General features: G+C 35.2%; 1 protein-coding gene across 25 annotated transcripts in view; it reads right to left on the bottom strand.

The window, feature by feature from the left end:
* Positions 1-13,252: 13,252 nt before the first annotated feature.
* The window catches only part of ATF1 (activating transcription factor 1), a 47,170-nt gene continuing 37,524 nt past the window's right edge, over positions 13,253-22,898 (bottom strand). For 20 of the 25 annotated variants that reach the window (XM_070271412.1, XM_070271422.1, XM_023643558.2 and 17 more), the window contains 3 exons: positions 21,376-21,558; positions 21,131-21,290; positions 13,253-14,734 (listed from right to left, as the gene is read on the bottom strand). In XM_070271412.1, coding sequence (XP_070127513.1) covers positions 14,590-14,734; positions 21,131-21,290; positions 21,376-21,558 — 488 coding nt within the window. In that variant the 3' untranslated portion in view covers positions 13,253-14,589. Of the gene's footprint in view, positions 14,735-18,117; positions 18,237-21,130; positions 21,291-21,375; positions 21,559-22,898 lie in introns of all 25 variants that reach the window. The other 5 variants (XR_011440085.1, XR_011440086.1, XR_011440087.1 and 2 more) reach the window with 1 other exon arrangement.

The raw sequence follows: 22,898 nt of genomic DNA, 5'->3' as shown, positions 1-22,898 counted from the left end.
TTAGTTTTGTAAGAAACAACCAAACTGTCCTCCAAAGTGGCTGTACTGTTCTGCATTGCCGCCAACCGCGAATGAGCGTTCTTATTGTTCCGCATCCTCATCAGTCATTCGTGTTATCAGTGTTTGGGATTTGGGCCATTCTAATAGATGTGTAGTGATATCTTACTGTTTTAATTTGCATTTTCCTGATGACATACAATGAGGAGCATCGTTTCATATGCTTATTTGCCACCTGTATATTTTCGTTGATGAGGTGTCTGTTAAGGTCTTTGGCCCTTTTTTAAAAAATTTTTATTGAGTTTATGATAGTTTACAACCTTGTGAAATTTCAGTTGTACATTATTGTTTGTCAGTCGTGTTGTAGGTGCATCACTTCACCCTTTGTGCTCCCCCCCCCTTTCCCCAGGTAGCCACTAATCTGTTCTCTTTGTCTACATGTTTAACTTTCACGTGTGAGTGGAGTCATACAGAGATTGTCTTTCTCCATCTGGCTTATTTCAGTTAACATAATTCCCTCAAGGTCCATCCATGTTGTTGTGAATGGGACGATTTTATCCTTTTTTATGGCTGAGTAGTATTCCATTGTATATATATACCATATCTTCTTTATCCAATCATCAGTTGATGGGCACGTAAGTTGCATCCATGTCTTGGCTATTGTAAATAATGCTGCAATGAACATAGGGGTGCATGGGACTTTTGTAATTGCTGATTTCAAGTTCTTTGGATAGATACCCAGTAGTGGGATGGCTGGGTCATATGGTGTTTCTATTTTTAATTTTTTGAGAAATCTCCATACTGTTTTCCATAGTGGCTGCACCAGTTTGCATTCCCACCAGCAGTGTATGAGGGTTCCTTTTTCTCCACACCCTCTCCAACATTTGTTACTTTTTGTTTTGGTTATTTTTGCCATTCTAATGGGTGTAAGGTGATGTCTTATTATAGTTTTGATTTATGTTTCCCTGATGATCAGTGATGATGAGCATCTTTTCATGTGCCTATTGGCCATCTGTATATCTTCTTTGGAGAAATGTCTGTTCATATCTCCTGCCCACTTTTTGATCGGGTTGTTTGATTTTTTGTTGTTGAGTTGTGTGAGTTCTTTGTATATTATGGAGATTAACCCTTTGTCAGATATATGACTTGCAAATATTTTTTCCCAATTAGTGGGGTTTTTTTTTGTTTCAATCCTGTTTTCCTTTGCCTTGAAGAAGCTCTTTAGTCTGATGAAGTCCCATTTGTTTATTCTTTCTATTGTTTCCCTTGTCTGAGAAGACCTGGTGTACGAAAAGATCCTTTTAATACTGATGTCAAAGAGTGTACTGCCTATATTTTCTTCTAGAATCCTTGTGGTTTCAGGTCTTACCTTTAGGTCTTTGATCCATTTTTAGTTTATTTTTGTGAATGGTGAAAAAGAGTGGTCAATTTTCATTCTTTTGCATGTGGCTGTCTAGTTTTCCCAGCACCAGTTGTTGAAGAGACTTTGTTTTCTCCATTGTATGCCCTCAGCTCCTTTGTCAAAGATTAGCTATCCATAGATGTGTGGTTTTATTTCTGCTAGTTCAATTCTGTTCCACTGATCTGTGCACCTGTTTTTGTACCAGTACCATGCTGTTTTGATTACTGTAGCTTTGTATGCTTTGAAGTCAGGGATTGTGATGCCTCCAGCTCTGTTCTTTTTTCTCAGGATTGCTTTAGCAATTTGGGGTCTTTTTTTGCCCCGTATGAATTTTAAGATCCTTTGTTCTATTTCTGTAAAGAATTTCATTGGGATTCTGATTGGGATAGCGTTGAATCTATAGATTGCTTTAGGTAGTATGGACTTTTTTTCTTTTTGAGGAAGATTAGCCCTGAGCTAACATCTGCTCCCAATCCTCCTCTTTTTTCTGAGGAAGACTGGCCCTGAGCCAACATCCATGCCCATCTTCCTCTACTTTACATGTGGGACGCCTACCACAGCATGGCGTGCCAAACGGTGCCATGTCTGCACCCAGGATCCGAACTGGTGAACACCGGGCCACCAAAGCAGAACATGCACACTTAGCCGCTGCACCACTGGGCCAGCCTGATCGTGTGGTTTTTATTCCTCATTTTGTTGATGTGGTGTATCTTGTTGATTGATTTGCAGATGTTGAACCATCCCTGTGTCCCTGGTATGAATCCCACTTGGTCGTGATGTATGATCCTTTTGATGTATTGCTGTATTTGGTTTGCCAAAATTTTGCTGAGGATTTTTGTATCTATGTTCATCAGTGATAGTGGCCTGTAGTTCTCCTTTTTTTGTGCTGTCCTTGTCAGGCTTTGGTATCAGCGTGATGTTGGCCTCATAGAATGTGTTAGGAAGTGTTCCATTCTCCCTGATTTTTTGGAATAGCTTGAAAAGTATAGGTATTACATCCTCTCTGAAAGTTTGGTAGAATTCCCCAGGAAAGCCATCTGGTCCTGGGGTTATATTCTTTGGGATGCTTTTGATTGCTGTTTCAATCTCTTTCCTGGTGATTGGTCTGTTCAGATTGTTTCTTCTTGACTTAGCTTTGGGAGGTTGTAAGAGTCTAACAATTTGTCCATTTCCTCTAGGTTATCCATTTTGTTGGCATATAGTTTTTCATAGTATTCTCTTATAATCCATTGTATTTCTATGGAGTCTGCTGTTATTTCTCCTCTTTCATTTCTGATTTTGTTTATTTGAGCTTTCTCTCTTTTTTTCTTTGTAAGTCTGGCTAGGGGTTTGTCAATTTTTTTTATCTTCTCAAAGATCCAGGTCTTTGTTTCATTGACCCTTTCTACTGCCTTTTTTTGTTTCAATAGCATTATTTCAGCTCTGATTTTTATTATTTCTCTACTTCTGCTGACTTTGAGCTTTGTTTGTTCTTCTTTTTCTAATTCAGTTAGGTGTAATTTGAGATTGCTTATTTGGGAGTTTTCTTGTTTGTTAAGGTGTGCCTGTATTGCGATGAATTTCCGTCTTAATACAGCTTTTGCTGCATCCCATATGAGTTGATATGGCATGATATCATTTTCATTTGTCTCCAGATATTTTTTTATTTCTTCTTTAATTTGTTCAATAGCATGTTGTTTAATCTCCATGTCTTTGTCCCTTTCTCAGCTTTTTTCTTGTAATTAATTTCTAACTTTATAGCATTATAGTCAGAGAAGATGTTTGTTATTATTTCAATTTTTAAAATTTATAGATGCTTGCCTTTTTTCCCAACATATGGTCTATCCTTGAGAATGTTCCATGCACACTTGAGAAGAATGTGTATTCTGCCGTTTTTGGATGGAGTGTTCTATATATGTCTATTAAGTCCAACTGTTTTAGCTTTTTGTTTAATTCCACTGTTTCCTTGTTGATTTTCTGTCTGGATGATTTGTCCAGTGATGTGAGTGGGGTGTTGAGGTCCCCTACTATTATTGTGTTATTTTGGATATCTTCTTTTAGGTTTGTTACTAGTTGCTTTATGAACTTTGGTGCTCCTGTGTTGGGTGCATAGATATTTATAAGCATTATTTCTTCTTGATATAGTGTCCCTTTGATGTTTATGTATTGCCCCTCTTTGTCTCTCTTTACTTGCCTTATCTTGAAATCTAGTTTGTCTGATATAAGTATTGCGACATCTGCTTTCTTTTGTTTGCCATTAGCTTGGAGTATCATCTTCCACCCCTTCACTCTGAGCTTGTATTTGTCATTGGAGCTGAGATGTGTTTCCTGGAGGCAAAAAATTGTTGGACCTTGTTCTTTAATCCATCTTGGCACTGTGTGTCTTTTTATTGGAGAGTTCAGTCCGTTTACATTGAAGGTGATTATTGATGTATGAAGGCTTAATGCTGTCATTCTGTCACTCGTTTTCCGGTTTTCCTGCATTTCCTTTGTTTCTTGTCCTGTGTGTTTTGGTCTACCCATTGATTTCTGCAGTTTCTTATGTTGTGTTTCTTAGTTTTTTTCTCATTTATTTTTTTGTGTCTCTGTTCTGCTTTTTAGTTTAGTGGCTACCCTGCAGTTTGTATTCAGAATCTCGTGCATAACATCGTCCGTTTTCTGATGGCCTCTTATTTCCTTAGTCTAAACTGATTCAGTCCCTTTCCTCCTCCCTTCTTATTGTTCTCATATCTTATTCCAACTTGTGTTGTGAGTTTGTGGTTAAAGTGACAAGATTGTCTTTGTTTTTGGTGTTTTCCTTCCCTTTATCCTAAGGCTATAGTTGAATATTTGCTATCCTATTCTATGTATTTGTCTCATTACTCTGTGTTTTGTGACCCCTGTCTCCCTTTTTCTCTTTTTTCAGGTATGAGGGCCTTCTTGAAGATTTCTTATAGGAGGGGTCTCGTGGCTACGAAGTCCCTTAGCTTTTGTTTGTCTGGGAAAGATTTAATTTTTCCCTCATTTCTGAAGGATATTTTTGCTGGTTAGAGTATTCTTGGCTGAAGATTTTTATCTTTTAAAGTTTGAGTATGTCATTCCATTCTCTCCTAGCTTGTAAGGTTTCTGCAGAGAAATCTGCTGAAAGTCTGATAGGGCTTCCTTTGTAGGTTATTTTCTTCTGCCTTGCTGCCCTGAGTATTCTTTCTTTGTCATTCATTTTTGCCGCTTTTACTACTATATGCCTTGGAGTAGGTCTTTTTATATTGACAAATCTAGGAGCTCTGAAAGCTTCCTCCACACACATTTCTCTCTCATTCCGTAGATTTGGGAAGTTCTCTGCTAGTATTTCTTTGAGCACGCCTTCTGCTGCATTCTCCTTCTCTTCACTTTCTTGGATACCTATAATTCTTATGTTGCATTTCCTCACTGAGTCAGATATTTTTTGGAGACTTTCTTCATTTCTTTTTAGTCTCAGTTCTCTCTCCTCCTCTGTCTGGAGCAGTTCAACATGTCTATCTTCAATTAAGCTGATTTGCTCCTTTATGGTGTCCACATGAGCATTCAGGGAATCCGTATTTTGTTTTATCCTTCCATTGTGTCTTTCATCTCTAGTATTTCTGACTGATTCTTCTTTATAGTTTCAATCTCTTTTGTGAAGTAGCTCCTGAACTTGTTGAATTGTTTCTCTGTATTCTCTTTTACCTCACTGAGATTTTTGACGATAGCTATTCTGAATTAATTGTCATTTAGTTTACTTATTTCTGCATCCCCACAACTGAATTCTGGGTGCTTGTCATTTTCTCTGTTGTCTGGAGATTTGATGAATTGCCTGATGCTGGAACTATGGGCTTTTCCCATTGTGATATTATTTGGTTGCAGTTACAGCCTGTTGCCACTGGATGGGGGTCAAGAGCCATGTATTCTGAGCCCTCCACCTTCAGCCTAGATGGTGCGGCACAGCGTGGGCGGGGGGGGGGGGGCGTGGGGGGGAGGTTTGTCTTGCACGCAGTCCCCCATTTCCCAATCAGCTCTCGCTGGTTTCCTGGGGTCTTGGCTTGGTGAGGTCACCCCACATGAAAGCTTTCACCCTGTTAAAGGGCTTCCCTCTAGGCTGCAAGGGCGCTAGGGAGTCCTGGGTGGTCCTGCAGATGTGTGACCCCTCCCCTACTCCTTCCCTCACAGACCCTCCCGTGGCAGTGATCCCAGTCTTTAGGGGAGGGAGCGAAGTTCTCTCTTACCCTCTTTCCAGCTCCTCTGAGGGAGGCTTCAGCCTCTCTGACCTCTGTCGTTTAGCTGCTGTGACTCGCCAAGGATTCCTGTGCTATTAGGGTATTTTCTGTTGGAATATGGTTGCTCCTTTTTGTTGTATGTTGGAGGGGAGAAAGTCCCAGGCAAGCTCACTCTGCCACGATGCTGATGTCACTCCTCCCTTTCTTGTCTTATTTTATTAGCTAGGACTTACAGTACACTGTTGAAAATCAGTTGTGAGGGGACAGCCTTGCCTTGTTCCTGATTTTAGTGGGAAAGATTTGAGTTTCTCACCAGTAAGTATAATGTTAGTTGTAGATTTTTTGGTAAATATTTATCAAGTTGAGGGAGGAATTCCCCTCTATTCCTTGTTTACTGAGAATTTTTATCGTGGATGGGTGTTGGATTTCATCAAATGCTTTTTCTGCATCTATTAATATGATTATGTGATTTTTTAAATTCTTTAGCCTGTTGTAATAGATTACACTGATTTTCAAATGTTGAACTAGCCTTGCATACCTGGGATAAATCCCACTTGGTCATTGTGTATAATTCTTTTTATACGTTGTTGGATTTGATTTGCTAATATTTTATTGAGTATTTTTGCATCTTTGTTCACATGAGATATTGCTTTGAGTTTTCTTTTCTTGTAATATCTTTGTCTAGTTTTGGTTTTAGGGTAATACTAGCCTCATGGAATGAGTTAGGAAATATTCCTTCTGTTTATACCTTCTGAAAGAGATTGTAGAGAGTTGGTATAATTTCTTCCTTAAATGTTTGGTAGAGTTCATCAATGAACCCATTTGGGTCTAGTACTTTCTGTTTTGGAGGATTATTCATTATTGATTCAATTTCTTTGATATATCCCTATTCAGATTGTCTATTTCTTCTTGTGTGAGTTTTGTCAGATTGTGTCTTTTGAGGAATTGCTTCATTTCATCTAGGTTACCAAATTCGTTGGCACAGAGTTGTTTAAGAACTGTTCTTTAATTATTCTGTTAAATGTCCACATGATCTGTAATGATGTTCTCTCTTTCAGTTCCTGTATTAATTTATGTCCTCTTGCTTTTTTTTCTTAGTTAGCCTTGCTGGAGGCTTATCAATTTTATTAAGCTTTTCAAAGAACCACCTTTGGTTTCATTGATTTCCTGTTTTCAGTTTCATTGATTTCTGCTCTAATTTTTATTATTTATTTTCTTCTGCTTAGTTTACTTATTTCTGATGAATAGAAACTCTTAATTTTAACATAACCGAATCTAGCAATGTTTCCCTTTGTTTTGTACTTTTTGTGACTTGTTTAGGATGTACTTTCTGTGATTTGTTCTCTAAGTTGAAGTCATAAAGCTATTCCTTACATTATCTTCTAAAGGTTTTATAGTTTTTGTCTATTTAAATCTTCCATCCACCTGGAGTCGATTTTTGTGTATGGAGTGAGGTAGGATTCTAATTTCCTTTTTTTCTTATGTGAATAACCAATAGTTCCAGCACCATTTGTTTAGTTTTTAAACTTTTTTGTATGGAAAATGTAAAATATATACAAAAATAGAATAAAATAATAAAGCTCATGTGCCCGTCACACAGCTTTGACAATTAGCATGTCATGGCCAATCTTGCTGTGTTTATATCCCTATCTACTTTCCCCCACTACCAAAATTATTTTGAAGTAAATTCCAAGAATTATTTAATTTTGCCTATGATGTTTTAATATTTATTTTAAAAATATAAGGTATTTTAAAACATAATTCCAACACCATTATCACACTTAAAATATGAATAATTCTTTAATAGCAACTCATTAAATGAAGCCAGCATTACCTTGAAACCAAAATCAGCCGAAGACATTACAAGAACAGAAAACTGTCAACCAGTATTGCTCATGAACAGAGACACAAAAATCTTCAATAAAATATTAGCAAATCAAGTCCAGAATATATAAAAATGATTATATGTCATGACCAAGTGGTAGCTATCCTGATAATGCAAGACTGCTTCAACTTTAGAAAACCAGTTGACAAAAATCTACTGTATAAACAGCCAGCCCTGGTGGTCTAGTGGTTAAGATTCTGCACTCTCACAGCCACCACCTGGGGTTTTTTTCCTGGTCAAGTACCACACCACCTGTCTGTCGGTTGTCATACTGTGGTGGTTGTATGTTGCTGTGATGCTGAAAACTATGCCACCAGTATTTCAAATACCAGAAGGGTAACCCATGGTGGGCAGATTTCAGTGGAGCTTCCAGACTAAGACAGACTAGGAAGAAGGACCTGGCCACCCACTTCCAAAAAAACTGGCCATGAAAACCCTGTGAATAGCAGTGGAGCATGGTCTGATGTGGTGCCAGAGGGTGAGAGGTTGGCCCCAAAACACTGGGCAGGGTTCCCCTCAGCTGTACACAGGGTCACTAGGAGTAGGAATCAACTTGATGATGCTAACAATAACCAAAAAACCACATAAACAGACTAATGCAGAAAAGCCACGTGGTCATATTAATAGATGTAGAAAAAGCATTTGATACACTTCAACATCTATTCCTGATAAAAAATCTCATGAACTAGGAATAGAAGGAAATTCCTCTAAACTGAGAAACAGCTTCTACAAAAACCCTACAGCTTAGATTTTATTTAATGTTAAGACTGAATGGTTTCCCCCTAAGATTGGGAACGAATTAAGAAAGTTCACTCTTACTAATCCTGTTTAACATCGTACTAGAAATCCTAGGCAGTACAATAAAACAAGATAAAGGCATTCCGATTTTAAAGAGATAAAACTGTTGTTATTCACAGATGACATTATCTACACAATGTCATTGAAAAAATGAAAAAAAAAAGCTCCTAAAACTAATAAGTGAATTTAGTAAGGTTGCAGGACACAAGGCCTCTATCTGCTAGCCAGGAACAACTGAAAACTGAAATTTAAACATATAAAATAACTATAAGAAAAAAGAAAAAGTAGTAGTAATTAGGTGTATATATATATATATATATATAGCTAACAAAAAACTTTCATGGTTGCTATGCCAAAAACTACAAAACATTGAAGAAAAAAATGAAAGACGACCTTAAATGGAGGTATATTGTGTTTATGGATTGGAAGCCTCAATAATTGTTAAGATATCGGTTCTTCCCCAACTGATTTCTATATAGGTTTAACACAACCCCAATCAGAATCCCAGCAGGATCTTTTCTTTTTGTGGATTCGGACAAGCTGATTCTAAAATTTTTATAGAAAGGCAAAGAAACTACAATAGCCAAAACAATTTGGGGAGAAAAATTTAAAAAATAAAGAATTCATACTACCTGATTTCAAGACTAATTATAAAGCTACAGTAATCAAGAGTGTAATTTTGATGAAAGGATAGATGCATATAGATCAATGGAACATAGTTTGTATGAAGCCAGTCCTTTGAAAATTTGTCGAGATTTACTTTATTGCCCTATACATGGTTCTATTTTCATAAACACTCATGTTTTTGAAAAGAAGTATTTCTAGTTGTGTATTCCACAGTGAATTTCACTGATTATAAGATGCGCAATTTTCACATTTAAACATCTCTGAAATCAGTATGTACCTGGCCATCAATGGCATGTCACAGTTTAACTGGCAGTGTTTTTTCTTTCTTGGTGGTATTTAAGATAATCGTGTGTGCCTTAGAATCAATGGGGCTTATAGTTGATGAAATTCGGTACATTAGGTCAAATTTTTTAATTGTTCAAATCTGTCTTTGCAATTTTCCTGCTTTTTGTATCAATTAGGAGAGAGGTATGTTAAAAATCTACTAAGATAGTGAATTTTTCTCTCAATATATTTCTACATTTTGCTTAATAACATCCTGACTTTGTATTATTAGGTGCATTCAAGTTTAGATGTGTTTTATCTTCCAGGTGAGTTGAACATTTTATCATTTTTGTAGTGACCGTCTTTGTCCCAAATAATAATTTTTTCTTTAAAGTCTATTTTGTTCAATATAAATACAGCTATAACTGTGCTTTCTTATTTAGCTAGCATTTGACTGGTATAACTTTTTCCATGCTTTTACTTTCAACTTTGCTGTCTCCTTATATTTCAGGTTTACCCTTCTAAACAACATATAGCTGGATTTTATTTCCTAGTTCAACATGACAGTCTTTGATATTTAACTAAGATGCCCGGTGCATTTACCTTTATTATGATACATACACATTTCTACCATTTTATTTTGGGCAATTCATCCTGCCTGTTTGTTTGTTTTCTCTCCCTTCTTGTCTTCCTTTGGATTGATGAGTGTTTTTACTGGGCATAGAATTCTAGATTTTTTACTATGTACAATGATATAGTGAAAAGTAGAGGGCACTTTTGTCATTTCCCCAAGTAGTTCAAGCTTGTGAAAGACCATGTTCCATGTTCATGTGGTATCCTTCACCAAGCACAATGCTTTGTACATAGTTAATTCACAGAAATTATATTCAATTACTTATTTATGATGGCAATATGTAGTGGGCAAAGAAGTGATGTGGGCTTTTTCTTTTTAAAATTCATTGTTGGAAAATCTAAGTCAGTTTTGTTTAGTGTTTAATAAACTTAGCCTAAATTTTATTCACACGGTGTTTTCTGAATTAAAAAAATTTTTTGGCAAGCATTTTTTCCAGATGTGATATTAAATTCTAAGAGGTGGGGGCTGGCCCAGTGGCACAGCAGTTAAGTCCGCACGTTCTGCTTCTCAGCGGCCTGGGGTTCGCCGGTTCGGATCCCAGGTGTGGACATGGCACTGCTTGGCAAACACCATGCTGTGGTAGACATCCCACGTATAAAGTAGAGGAAGATGGGCACAGATGTTAGCTCAGGGCCAGTCTTCCTCAGAAAAAAAAGATGTCTGTTGAAAACAATGCTTTGATGCTTAGATTTTTCCCAAAACAAAGTATTAAATTACTATAGCTAAAATCCACACTAAGTTTTCTTTGGTCTGCTTGAATTTAGACTGGTTATTAAGGTACCATTTATGAACTTCTAAAAAAGATACAACTGGACATGTCATTTATGGATTCATGTAGCAAAAATAAAAACATGGACTGGATCCACACGAAATTCATGTTAGCGGTTTCCTTTAGGGAGGGACACTGGATTAGGGACAGAAAGGTGGGGAGTTCATCTGTGCATTTTTCTTCTTTAGAAAATGATCTGAAGTAAAGATAAAACGTTAACATTTGTTAATTCTGGATGGTGGGTGCACAAGGATTTGATATGTTCACTTGTGTAGTTTACTATACATTTTTCAAGTTTGTAAAACTTCTGTGATTTTAAAATACAGGTTGCCATCTAGTGGACACATTTAAACAGAACTTGAAAAACAGTGCAAAGCAGCTTTTCAGACTCTTCAACAACACAGGTAAGAAGGCACATTCTGGTAGTTAAGACCACAAGCTTTGGAGTTGATCAGATGCAGTTTTATTTACTGTGTGACCTTGGGCAAAATATCAAACCTCTGTGTGCCTTTGTGAGTTTGAACCCCAGACCCTCATTCCTTTAACAAACATTTTGGACCCCTCCTGAGACCCAGGTGAGCACTGCCCTAGACTGTGGGGATGCGGAAGAGAACAAAAGAGAGTCTCCCCCTAGAGTTCAATAAAGGGGTGTGTTGCCAGGGCAGGGGTTGGAGAAAGACTACTATTTTAGATTGAATGGTTGGAGATTAGGTTTAAATCCGAGATCCCTAGTTATTAATGCTCATATAACCTTAGGCAAGTACCAATGTCACAGGATGACATTAATATTTAAGTTCCACAAGAGCTATAACACTGCTTTGTTCATCACTCTTTTCCTAATAATGCTTGACATACAAAAAAGGCCTTCAAGAAACACTTGCTGAATGAATGAATGCCATTACTGTAATACAATTTCTGGTGCATAGTAAGCACTCGATAAATAGTAGATATTGAGGAAATGGTATGACTGTGTATATCATGTATGTGGGTAATCCTGGATTTACAGCAATTTAAATTGATACATATTTATATAACATACCAGTTAAAAACTGTTGTATACATTTATTGAAGACAGCAAACTACTACATAAATCCTGTCAATTTTGAGGGAAAGGATCTCAACCATGAAATGGCAAAGGCCTGATCTCTAAGGCCTACTGTTTGCCGCAAAGAAATTTACACTGACAAAAGGGGGGGTTCGATTTATCAATGTCTCTTTAAAAAAAGCAGTTAAATGACATCAATCTCCTCCAAATGACTCTCCCTCCAAGATTCCTGCCAAACTCTCCCCAGAGCAGCTTCAGAATTCCTCAGCCCTGATGTGTTCCTTCACTGTTTTATAATAAAAACAAGCAGTATTTATTAATAAACACCTACTTTGTATAAGAGTAAATAATGTTATGATTACTGCAATTAGATTTTGATATACTTTGACATTTTCTTTCACTATAACCCGTAACTTTTCCTTTAAATTAGCTATCAAGCCCTAAGTCAAATTTTACTGACTTTATCTCATTTACAGCATCTTTTCTGGGAATTTGAACTGCCATTACGACAACAACATAATTCCAAGCTGTAATATATATTTTTATATCCTTCCTATGTCTACAAATTTTAACTAGAGAAAACTACAGGTTTAATCAGTAACTTTGATTTAATTGCTGAATGAATAAACAAATATAGTAAGATTTCCAAAGCTCTAACACATGCCCATTTTTCATGTTCTATTCAATAAAATTAAAAGGTTATCTTATTTTATATGTTTAAGATGTATTCATGGGCAATAATGTATTTCCATCAATATAAGTTAATAAATTTAAGTAAAATAGTAAATTAAGATAAGGAAATAATTTCATTGGTCTGTTGCACTTTTGAAGTCTAATTTCAGATTTGGACTATAATCGTCTTTAAAATTTCATAAGCCCCACACACTGGATTCAAATCAGGAAAACATCTAGGAAGATAATTTGGTATACATTTATGGAATCATTGGTGATTTGCCCATGCCTGTGACATACAGCTAGACTAGGTAACTTGATCTAGTGAGCAAGGCCCTACACCCAAAGTCTGAAGGCAGCGGAGAGTTTACAAATATTTGTGGATGTCCCGCTGTTTGTTAAGGCACTAAGAGCCAGACTATCTCTGTTGCAGTCAAGCATAACATCTGCCCAATATATTATCTTTTAAAACACTCTTGATATAACCCAGTGACCCCATACCTCTTCATAGTCTTCACGACTAATGGGCCACTAGTTTGAGACTCTGCCTTTACACAAGGTAGTAAGTAATATAAGCAATCCCATTGGTGACCAGACATTTTTTTCTTTTCATCAACTGCTGCCAAGTGAATGGAGTCATATTTTGAAAGACCCTGTTAATGAAATTTTTCATTAGGATTAATCACAAATTTATGAATTGGGTTAAGATTTCTACATAACAGTCTCTGTAACTACATCCTCAATACTTGCAGAAGAAAAGAATTTAGCTATCTTTAGTTTATTATAATTGCTTCTGACTGAATAAAAAAATATAAACATACCCCCTCTTAAAATAGGTAGTGTAGACTAGAATGTAAATTTATCCTCATTTTAAAACTAGAAATGCATTATAGTTAGTATAATTAACAGAATGGCTATCAGGAAGCTTGTCATTCATATCTCAAGCAATATATTTTACATTCAGCAAACTTAATTTTATCAAATGTTCTTTAATTTCATAGACAATATGATACATATTGTATAAGAAGCACACAACAGTTTTGCAGTACAAAGTGTATACAAATTGGAATACAGAGGTTAAACACTGGTGTACTGACAGCATTTCTGAACTTTGGATAAACTGCATACAAAACTTACAATTCAAATATTAGCCAATCTGGAAACTTTACTTCCCATAATATAAAAATGATACTTTGAGAGATGCAAAATATTTTTTTTACTAAAACTATATAAACATTTAAAATAATCATTAAAAACTCAACTTTAGAATTTATAAAGATTAACTATAAAAATATATTGGCAGTCACTTTTCTTATAAATGTACCATTCACTACATTACAAAATAGTCTCTAACAGAAAATTGCCTTAACTGTACTATTTTAGAATCTGATAAACCTTACATTAAATCAGTTATAAAATCCTCTTGGAAAACTTTGGTATGTGTCTTTTCAGAAGGTTTTTGAAAAATACTCTAATATCATCTCAAGGGCCTGTAAACATTCCATTCTATTAAAGCACAACAGAGTAAGTAATGTATATTCAACTGCATACAGAATTACAGAATCAAAAACCAATTTATATCTGTAGAAAATCACCTTTCCCAGAGTAACCAAAAAACAAACTATTTAAAAGTATCAAACTTTTAAACAGTTCTCTTTCCATTCTGATGAAAAATGTTATGAAATCACCGCACTCCATTCATGTACCTTAGACGCCTTGAGGACAAGGCCTCAAAAACCCTCTCGAGTCCAATAAACAAACTTTTAAAAACCCATTTAAAAAGACTTGACAATAAAACAAGAATAGATAATCAGAACACATAATTTATATATTGAGTTATGTATTAGCTTTTCTATTTGTAATTTAGAATTTATTGGCAGAAATAAAATACACACACACACACACACAAAATTGAAAAGGTAAATTTTAGGAAACAGTAAGAAATGCAAACCTACAGGGTAAATTGATTTATTTTTAAAAATTCAATTTACCAAATTTCATCTTATCTGCCATTTTTGGGTTATTGACAACTACTGTTAATTAGAAAATTCCAATTAGTGAAAGTTCACTTCCTGCTTCTTGAGTACGTTTAATTTTTACAGAGCTTCCAGTTGCGCCAGTAACTTCCTTGAGGTCATTCTCCGCTTCATCCTCTGTCACCAGATCTCTTGCATAAGATATCTTTGAGTTGCAAAAGCTAAATAAAAAGCTTCGTTGTTGACCTTTTAATTTATAAAACTCCACTAAAAAGAAAAGAAATCCATCTAATTTTTAGGCAAGTCCACAAAAATATTTTGTCTTAAGAATCAAACACTTTTATGGGAATAAAGATCCTTCAAAGTTTTTAACTCTTCTATTAGAGTTTTATTTTGATTTTCCAGGACTGCAACTCGATTTTCCAGGCATTTCACGTATTCTTTCTTCTTTCTGCGACATTCTCGAGCAGCTTCTCTAAATACAAGTATTAAAAACCAGTGTTAGAAAGAAGTTTACATTCTTTAAATGGTAAATATACTTCAGCAATTTTCCCTGATCTTTTTTCCTCATTTAAAAAATTAAGGTATCATCTATATACAGTGAAATACACAGATCTTAAGTGTAGAATTCAGTTTTGGCAGATACACATACCTGTAACCCACATGCCTATCAAGACATAGAACATCTGTATTGCCCCAGAAAGCTCCCTCATGCCCCTTCCTGATCAGTCTTGTCCCCAGGCAGCTACTGTTCTTATTTTTATCACCACAGATGAAGTTTTTCCTATTCTAGAACATCATATAACAGAGTCATATAGGACGTACTTTTGTGTCTCGTCTTTCACTCAGTATATTTTTGAGGCTCATCCAAGTTGCTGTGCAGTGGTTTGCTCCTTTATATTCTTGGGCATATTCCATTGTATGACTATCACCACAATTTGTTGATCCATACTCTTGGGCTGTTTCTAGTTTTAGCTGCTATGCATGTTCTTGTGCCAGTCTCTTTGTCAACATATATCCCACTTCTTTTGGCTAAATACCATGGAGTGAAATTTATGGGTCCTCTGGTAACTTTTTTGTCTGAGGAAGCCTGCCCCTGAGCTAACATCCGTGCCCATCTTCCTCTACTTTTATATGTGGGATGCCTACCACAGCATGGCTTGACAAGTGGTGCCACGTCCATACCCAGGATCTGAACCGGCGAACCCCGGGTCGCTGAGAAGCAGAACGTGCGATCTTAACCGCTGAGCCACCGGGCCAGCCCCGCTCTGGTTAACTTTTGACAGATTCTTTAATTTATATTTATCGAGTTTTAATTACAAACAGTGCTTGATACTCAGTTTTGTACATGTCTTCTTAGACTATTTCTGTGAAGTCACATACAAATTTTATATACATATAGAAGTAAAAAGTATTGAGTATTTTTTTATAATATGTACTGTAGATATCTGCAACTTGCTTTTTTACACACACCATTTTAATGTTTCTATGGCGGTACACAGATCTTTGCCATGTGGACGTTTCATTGTTAATTAATTTTCATTTCCCTAACTACTAGTGAGATTGAGCATCTTTTTAAAAGTTTACTGGTCTTTTGGATCTGCTCTTATGTAAACTGCCTATTCACACCCTTCGTCCATTCATACCTTCTGCCCATTTTACAACTAGAAATTATTAGAAAGACAAACAACCTAAGAACTCTATGTGCATTATACATATTAATCCTTTATCTGTTTCTACATTATTTTCTAATCTCCCATTTGACTTCTGATATTTTTATATCTTATGCCATAATGGTCTTTTTTAGCATCTTTTTCTTGGCTGAGATTAAAATGCCATGCACTATGTATTTCTCTCTAAATTTTATTTTAAAGATTTTATCGCTTAATTTTTCACAATTAAGTTTTTAATCCAGCTGGAATTACTTTTATGTATGGTATAAAACAGGAGTCCAATTTAATTTTCTTCCAGATGTGGAGTTGACTGTGTCAGTGTTGTTTATTGAATAGTCATCCTCTACAAGTGTACTCAACTCGCACAAGAAGCTATTTCTGGGCTTTCTATCCTGTTTGTTAATGTTATTGTCTGTCCCTCTGCTGATACCACGTTTTGATTACAATGGCTTTAGAGTATGCTGCAATGCCTAACAAGATAAGTAACTTCTTTTTGTTTTTGACCATTCTTGGATACTTATTTCTTCCATGTAAACTTTGTTTATTTTGTCCAATTCCATAAAGATCTATAGAGATTCTAATTTGAATCACATTAAATATATATGTGAATTTTGGAAGAGTTAACATTTTATATTAACTGTCTTCATCCAAGAACACCGTAAGTTTTCTATTTGTTCAGATATTGTATTACCTCTTAGTTAGATTTTTTTAAATGTGGATCCTATGCCTTTCCTGTTAAGTTTACTAAGTATTTTATGGTTTTTGTCACTAAGATGAATGTAATATTACTTCCCATTATTATTTTCAAGATGGTAATTCATAGTAGAAAAACGCTTTACTAAATTTCCTTATAAATTACTGTAGTTTTAAACCATTTTATTATGAAGTCGTATACACACAACAGATCGTATGTAGTACAGACTTAAGTTATGAAGCATATTAATAAAATGAACATATGTAAACCTAATACCCAATTTAATAAGAGAGAATATATCCATACTGCTGAAGGGCCCTCTGTTCTATTCCTTGATTCCATAATCCCCCTAGCCTCTTGCCCAAAAGCAATCACTAGTTTCAATCTTTTGCTTATTTTTATAGCTTTAGTACATATGTATATGCCCCTAAATTATTTATCATTTGGTTTGCTTATTTTTTTAGATTTATTATAAAATATCACACTGTATGTATTCTGCTGCAGCTTGCTTTTTTCACTCAACTTTATTTTTCTAATATTTATTCATGTTAATGTGACCATTCACTCAATCATTACAAAGGAACACTATTACATTGTATAAATATAGCCACAATTTATGTACCCATTCTGTTACTGATGGATATTTAGGTTGTTTCCTGATTTTTGCTCCTATTAACATTCTTATACATAATTCCTGCAAAAGTCTCTCTCAGTCACAAACACAGAGTAAAACAGCTGAATTCCACTGTTCCAAATCCTTGCCAACTCCTGGTTATACATTAAGATTTTTGTCACTTGGGTGGGGACAAATGGTATCCAAGTATGTGGTATTAATTTTCATTTCTTTGATTACTGATAAGGGTGAACAATGTTTCATATGATTATTAGCCACCTGTGTTTTCTGAGAAACGCCTATTCATATACTTTGCCAATTTTTTTTCTGTTGGGTTGAACTTTCCCTATTAATTTAGAAGATACTTATATGTCTTCAAACAAGTTTTTTTTGGTTAGATATGTTGCAAATATTTTTTATAGGTTTGAAGCTTATATTTTCACTTGTTTTATGTTATCTTTTGATGAACAGAAGTTATTTTTAATGAAGATTCATTAATCTTTTGTTAATGTTTGTGTGTGAGTTGTTTTAAGGAATCTTTTCCTATACCTGAAACCATTTAAGATTATATATTTTCACCTAAAAGTTATCAAATTTCATCTTTCACATTAATGCTTTTAAATGATGTCTGGAATGATTTTTGTGTACGGTGTGAGGAAGAAATCCAGTATTTTTTTCACATATAACTATTTATCCCAGCACCATGTACGAAGAGCCCTCCTTCCCCTAATCACCTGCCCTGTCATATCAGGTTCACGTGGTCATGGACCCGTTTCTGAGCTCTCTAATCTATTTCACTGGTCATTTTGTTTATCTCAATGCCAGTATCACACTATTTTAATTATCACAGCTTTAAATAAAACTTGATATCTCCTCACCTTATTCTTGTCTGGAATATTTTGGCTGTTCTTGGCCCTTTACTCTTCTATAAATTTTAGTATCAACTTGTCAGTTCTTCAAACAACCTGTTTGGGTTTTGATTGGAACTGCATTGTATCTATGGATCAATTGGGGGAAAAATAGTCATCTTTATAATACTGAGTTTCCATATCTATGGACATAGTATATTTCTCCATTTATGTGGATCTTCCGTAATGTCTTTCAAAAACATTTTAACATTTTTCCATAAATTTCCTGGACACCTTTTGTTAGATTTATTCACAGGTAGTATACTTGTTGATAATACAAATGGTATTTTAAAAATAATTACTAAACTCTTTATTGCTGATATAAAGAAATACAATTGATTTTTGAAAACTGATTTTATATCTAGCAACCTTATAAACTCATTACTTCTCTAATATTTTTTAAGTTCATTTGCTTTTTCTTTCTTAGGCAATCTATAAAAAACAGTAAGAGTTTTACTTCTTTCATTTAAATCCTTTTAATTTTTTTCCCTTTTTTTCCTTTTTTACTAAATTGGCAAGAATTTCTAGCACAATGTTGAAGAGAACTGGTTCTTTTTCAAGCTTTCAAATAAACAGTTTGTAAATGTAGATATTCTAAGCAGATGAATATATCTTTGCTAATAATAACAATTTTTCTTTTCCCAATTTTTTTTTTGGTGAGGAAGATTGGCCCTGAACTAACATGTCGCCAATCTTCCTCTTTTTGCTTTAGGAAGACTGTCGCTGAGCTAACATCTGTGCCAGTCTTCCTCTATTTTTTGTATATGGGACACCACCACAGCATGGCTTGATGAGTGGTGTGTAGGTCTGTGCCTGGGATCAGAACCTGCGAACCCCAGACAGCTGAAGAGGAGTGCACGAATTTAACCACTTTGCCACTGGGCCAGCCCATGTTTTTATCATTTTTTTTTTTAAAGATTTTATTTTTTTTCCTTTTTCTCCCCAAAGCCCCCAGGTACATAGTTGCATATTCTTAGTTGTGGGTCCTTCTAGTTGTGGCATGTGGGACACTGCCTCAGCGTGGTTTGATGAGCAGTGCCATGTCCGCACCCAGGATTCGAACTGACGAAACACTGGGCCGCCTGCAGCGGAGCGCGCGAACTTAACCACTCGGCCACGGGGCCAGCCCCTTGTTTTTATCATTTTTATAGTCTCTTGATCTTTGATGATTTTCAGTGACATCCTTTTTTTCTTTAAATATAGCAGGCGTACTTCTTTCCCTTTCTCCATTAGATAACTGAAGACTTTACAAAACTCGGTCATTTGTCTGCCCTTTCTGCTTGCTGACTCTTGTTCCTGAAAGGCAGTGTAGTATTATCTAAGACTTCGGACTCTGAAATCTGGACCTGTGAGTTTAAACCCTACCTCTACCACTTGCTATACAATGCAACCTTGGGCAAGTACCTTAACCTCTCTAGGCCTCAGTTTCCTCATCTCAAAAAAAAAAAAGAAATAGTATTGTGAAAATTACGTAAATGCTTGGCACATATTATGCAGCCCTAATTCCTTGGGTAGCCTGTGATTTTTTCAATTTGTATTTGTTAGAACTCAATGTACAAGAATTCATTAAAGCCTGTGTTGAGATTGCTTTCTTTTAAGCAATTGGGGGCGCTATGGACCCAGACCCATTTTTAAACTACAATTCTCAGTTTATGGGTGTAGCACTTTTTGGGTTTTGACCTCATGAAGAATCATCTCTGATCTAGTTCCCCAGCCTGCATAGGCCCCAGGCTCTGTCCCTAGTCCCCTCTGCATACCAAAGCCATACCAAGCACAAAGATCTGAATTTATCTCTGGGAGATCTAGGGGCTGCTTCAGTGCTTATTAACCTCCTGATCTTGTGCTTCTGGTTCCTCCATAAACTCAAGAGATTCTCTTACCTCCCTGCGGGCTCATCCAATCATTTAAAAGGAGGTTTTTATATTTCATCAAGCTTTCAAAAATATTATGTAGCTGAGGTCATATTCTCAGAAAGAGAAGTCTCATTCAAGTAATTTTTTAGAAGACTTTTGGGTTTCCTAAGTACACAAACATATCATCAGCGAAGAAAGACAATTCTTCTTTTCTAATATTTACGTAACTTATTTCATTTCCTTATCTTACTGTGTTTGTTGGAACCTCTAAAACAACACAATCCCTGCCTTGTTATCAAGTTCATTTACATTGATGCTCGCTCTTAATTTTTAGTAAAGAAACATTTTATCTTGAAGTAATTAAATGCATCCATCTGGTCCTTTTATGGTAATTTTTATCGCTGTAGAAGATTATCCTTTTATTCTAATTTTCTAACATTGGTGAGGAGCAGAAAATAGAATCCTAATGTAATTTTTAAAAATTTGTTGTATCTGTGGCTATTTATCCTTTTTTGTTCCTATTAGTTTACTGGTGTCTTTTCTCTTTTTTTCCCCCTGAACACTTTGCAGAGGCAAAAGCGTTATATTCTTTTTCTCAAAGAACCAGTGGTTTTTCATGCCTGATGTAAGAATAGTGCATATAGCAATGTTTAAAATACATTTAACATGAAAGTAAATGTTTCTGGGGGTTAAATTACTGCTGTGTTTTCATAATCAAAATTTATTTTTAAGAGCATTTGTGTGTCAGTAAGTATAGTAGGTATTATGCAGAATTCCATTAATTCTTTGCTCTTTTTGCTATAGTCAACGGCAAGCAGCAAATTATTTTTATTTGACTTTGTCAACCCAACAAGAACAAAGTATCTTGTTTGAAAAGCTTTGGTTAACAGTGCTATTCAAAGCACACAATAAAAATGGAAGCACTTTAGGTTATATATTAACTGAAGAGATTGAGCAATGGGACTCACTGACCCACTGGAAATGAACTAGACATAATCTAACACTCAGTAAAATAAAGTTGATATAAACCTCTCCCCTCATTTCTAATATACAATTCCAGTTAACATCTGATTATGTTTCAAGATTTGCAAAAACATTATCCATTCTGGCAGTATAATTTTACTACCTACCTGTTTTTCATCAACCTTATTTCTCTTTTCAATTGGGGGTCATCTGTCTTAGTTGTCTGAGATGTAAGAGTCACAGGAGATGTCATCACCACAGTTTGTGGCAGTGAAGTAGCTGAAGGTGTGGTACGGATCTGATATGTCTGCATATCACCTGATGCAGCTGTGTGGTCAGAAGAATGAATTAATTCATAAGTGTCTTTGAAAGAACTTTGAGATGCTTTCCATAGACACTTACGCATACTTACTTTGTACAACCACCTGGTTGCTGGGCACAAGTATTTGCTGTCCATCAGAGGTCTGTGCATACTGGAGAATTGTTGTACCTTGCTGAGTACTGCCTGAATTTGTCATGGTTAATGTCTGAAGTCCCTGTACTCCATCTGTGCCTGGACTGGCCAGCTGTAAGGCTCCATTTGGGGCAATGGCAACTTTAACCAAAGAGAGAACATAGCTATTGTAAGGCTATACAATACACTAATTGCAAAGGATTGGTGAAAAAAACAAACACTACTTATTAAAACAGGTTTGAAAGTAGTTCCACTTGATAACTATTGACTACCTTGGGTAAAGTATATGTAAAAGAAATAAAACAGCATTTCTTAATAAAATTTTATAGTTCAGATGCACTAATCTTAAATTTAGACTCAAATTGTCCAATACAACTGATTGGTCAAAACACATTTTGGGCTCTATGGAGCACTCCATGCTAATTGATAATGCTGTCACAGAAGTTCTGGGGGCGTTAGAAGAGGGGACCAATGGCTAACTTTTAAAGGAAAAATAAGTAGAAGGAAACATTAACATAGTTTGTAATTTTTGTTCAAACGAAGCATTAAAAAGATTGTAACTTAAGAACATTTTTGAATAGACAAGTGTGCCTATGGGAAAAAATTCAAATAGGATGAAAGGTTACATAATGAAAAAATAAATCTTCATACTGTTTCTTAGCTCCTCTCTAGTGGTAACCACTGTTAAACATATTAAATGTTATTTACTTAAGTCATATTTTAAAAATGTAATCTATTATCACCAATAAAGTTAAGTCATCAGAAAGCCACTATATAGATCACATTACTAAGCTCCTCACATGCATTTTTTACTGAATTATACTTATGTTAATGCTTTCCCCTCAAACCTTAAATGAAACACCCATAAGGCATGATCAAATAGAAAACATTTTAGCGTTATGCAATTCCCACATAATAAATCTCCTTTAGAATCTAATGTCTCATCTCTGTACTTTCTTTTCAGATTATAATTATGCAACATTTGTTTTTCCTGTTATGCTTTGGCTACCAGGAAGCCAAAATATACTTTGTGTGTGTGTTTTAATTGAAAATAGCTTTTTCAGGAGTTTCTAATTATCCCTCCCCAACTATAACACAACAAATATTCCACGTACTTTAATTTATATGACTTTAGAAGACATTAAAATTTTTTAGATGCAGAGATTTGTTTTAAACTTATATTAGCAATCGCTTTCGATCTCCTTTCCTGCAATACACATATATATTTATAGAAGTAAAAAGTCCCATTATCTATCCCTATTTATTCCACTGGCCACTTCCCACTCCATTCTTCCTAATCCTTTCATATGCTCATATAGACTGATATATTAATATATATCAAAATGTGTATCTAAACACACATATGTATAAATATACATCTTTTGATGTTAAGTATATGTGATAATACAGAACCATTTTCATTGTTGCAACATATCTTCCTGTTCTTACTTAACATGTGTATTTACCTGGTTGAATTTACT

This window comes from Equus caballus, chromosome 6 (assembly GCF_041296265.1).
Source record: "Equus caballus isolate H_3958 breed thoroughbred chromosome 6, TB-T2T, whole genome shotgun sequence".
NCBI classification, from domain to species: domain Eukaryota; kingdom Metazoa; phylum Chordata; class Mammalia; order Perissodactyla; family Equidae; genus Equus; species Equus caballus.
The sequence above is the reverse complement of the archived record's forward strand: the minus strand, read 5'-3'. Positions and strand labels throughout refer to the sequence as shown.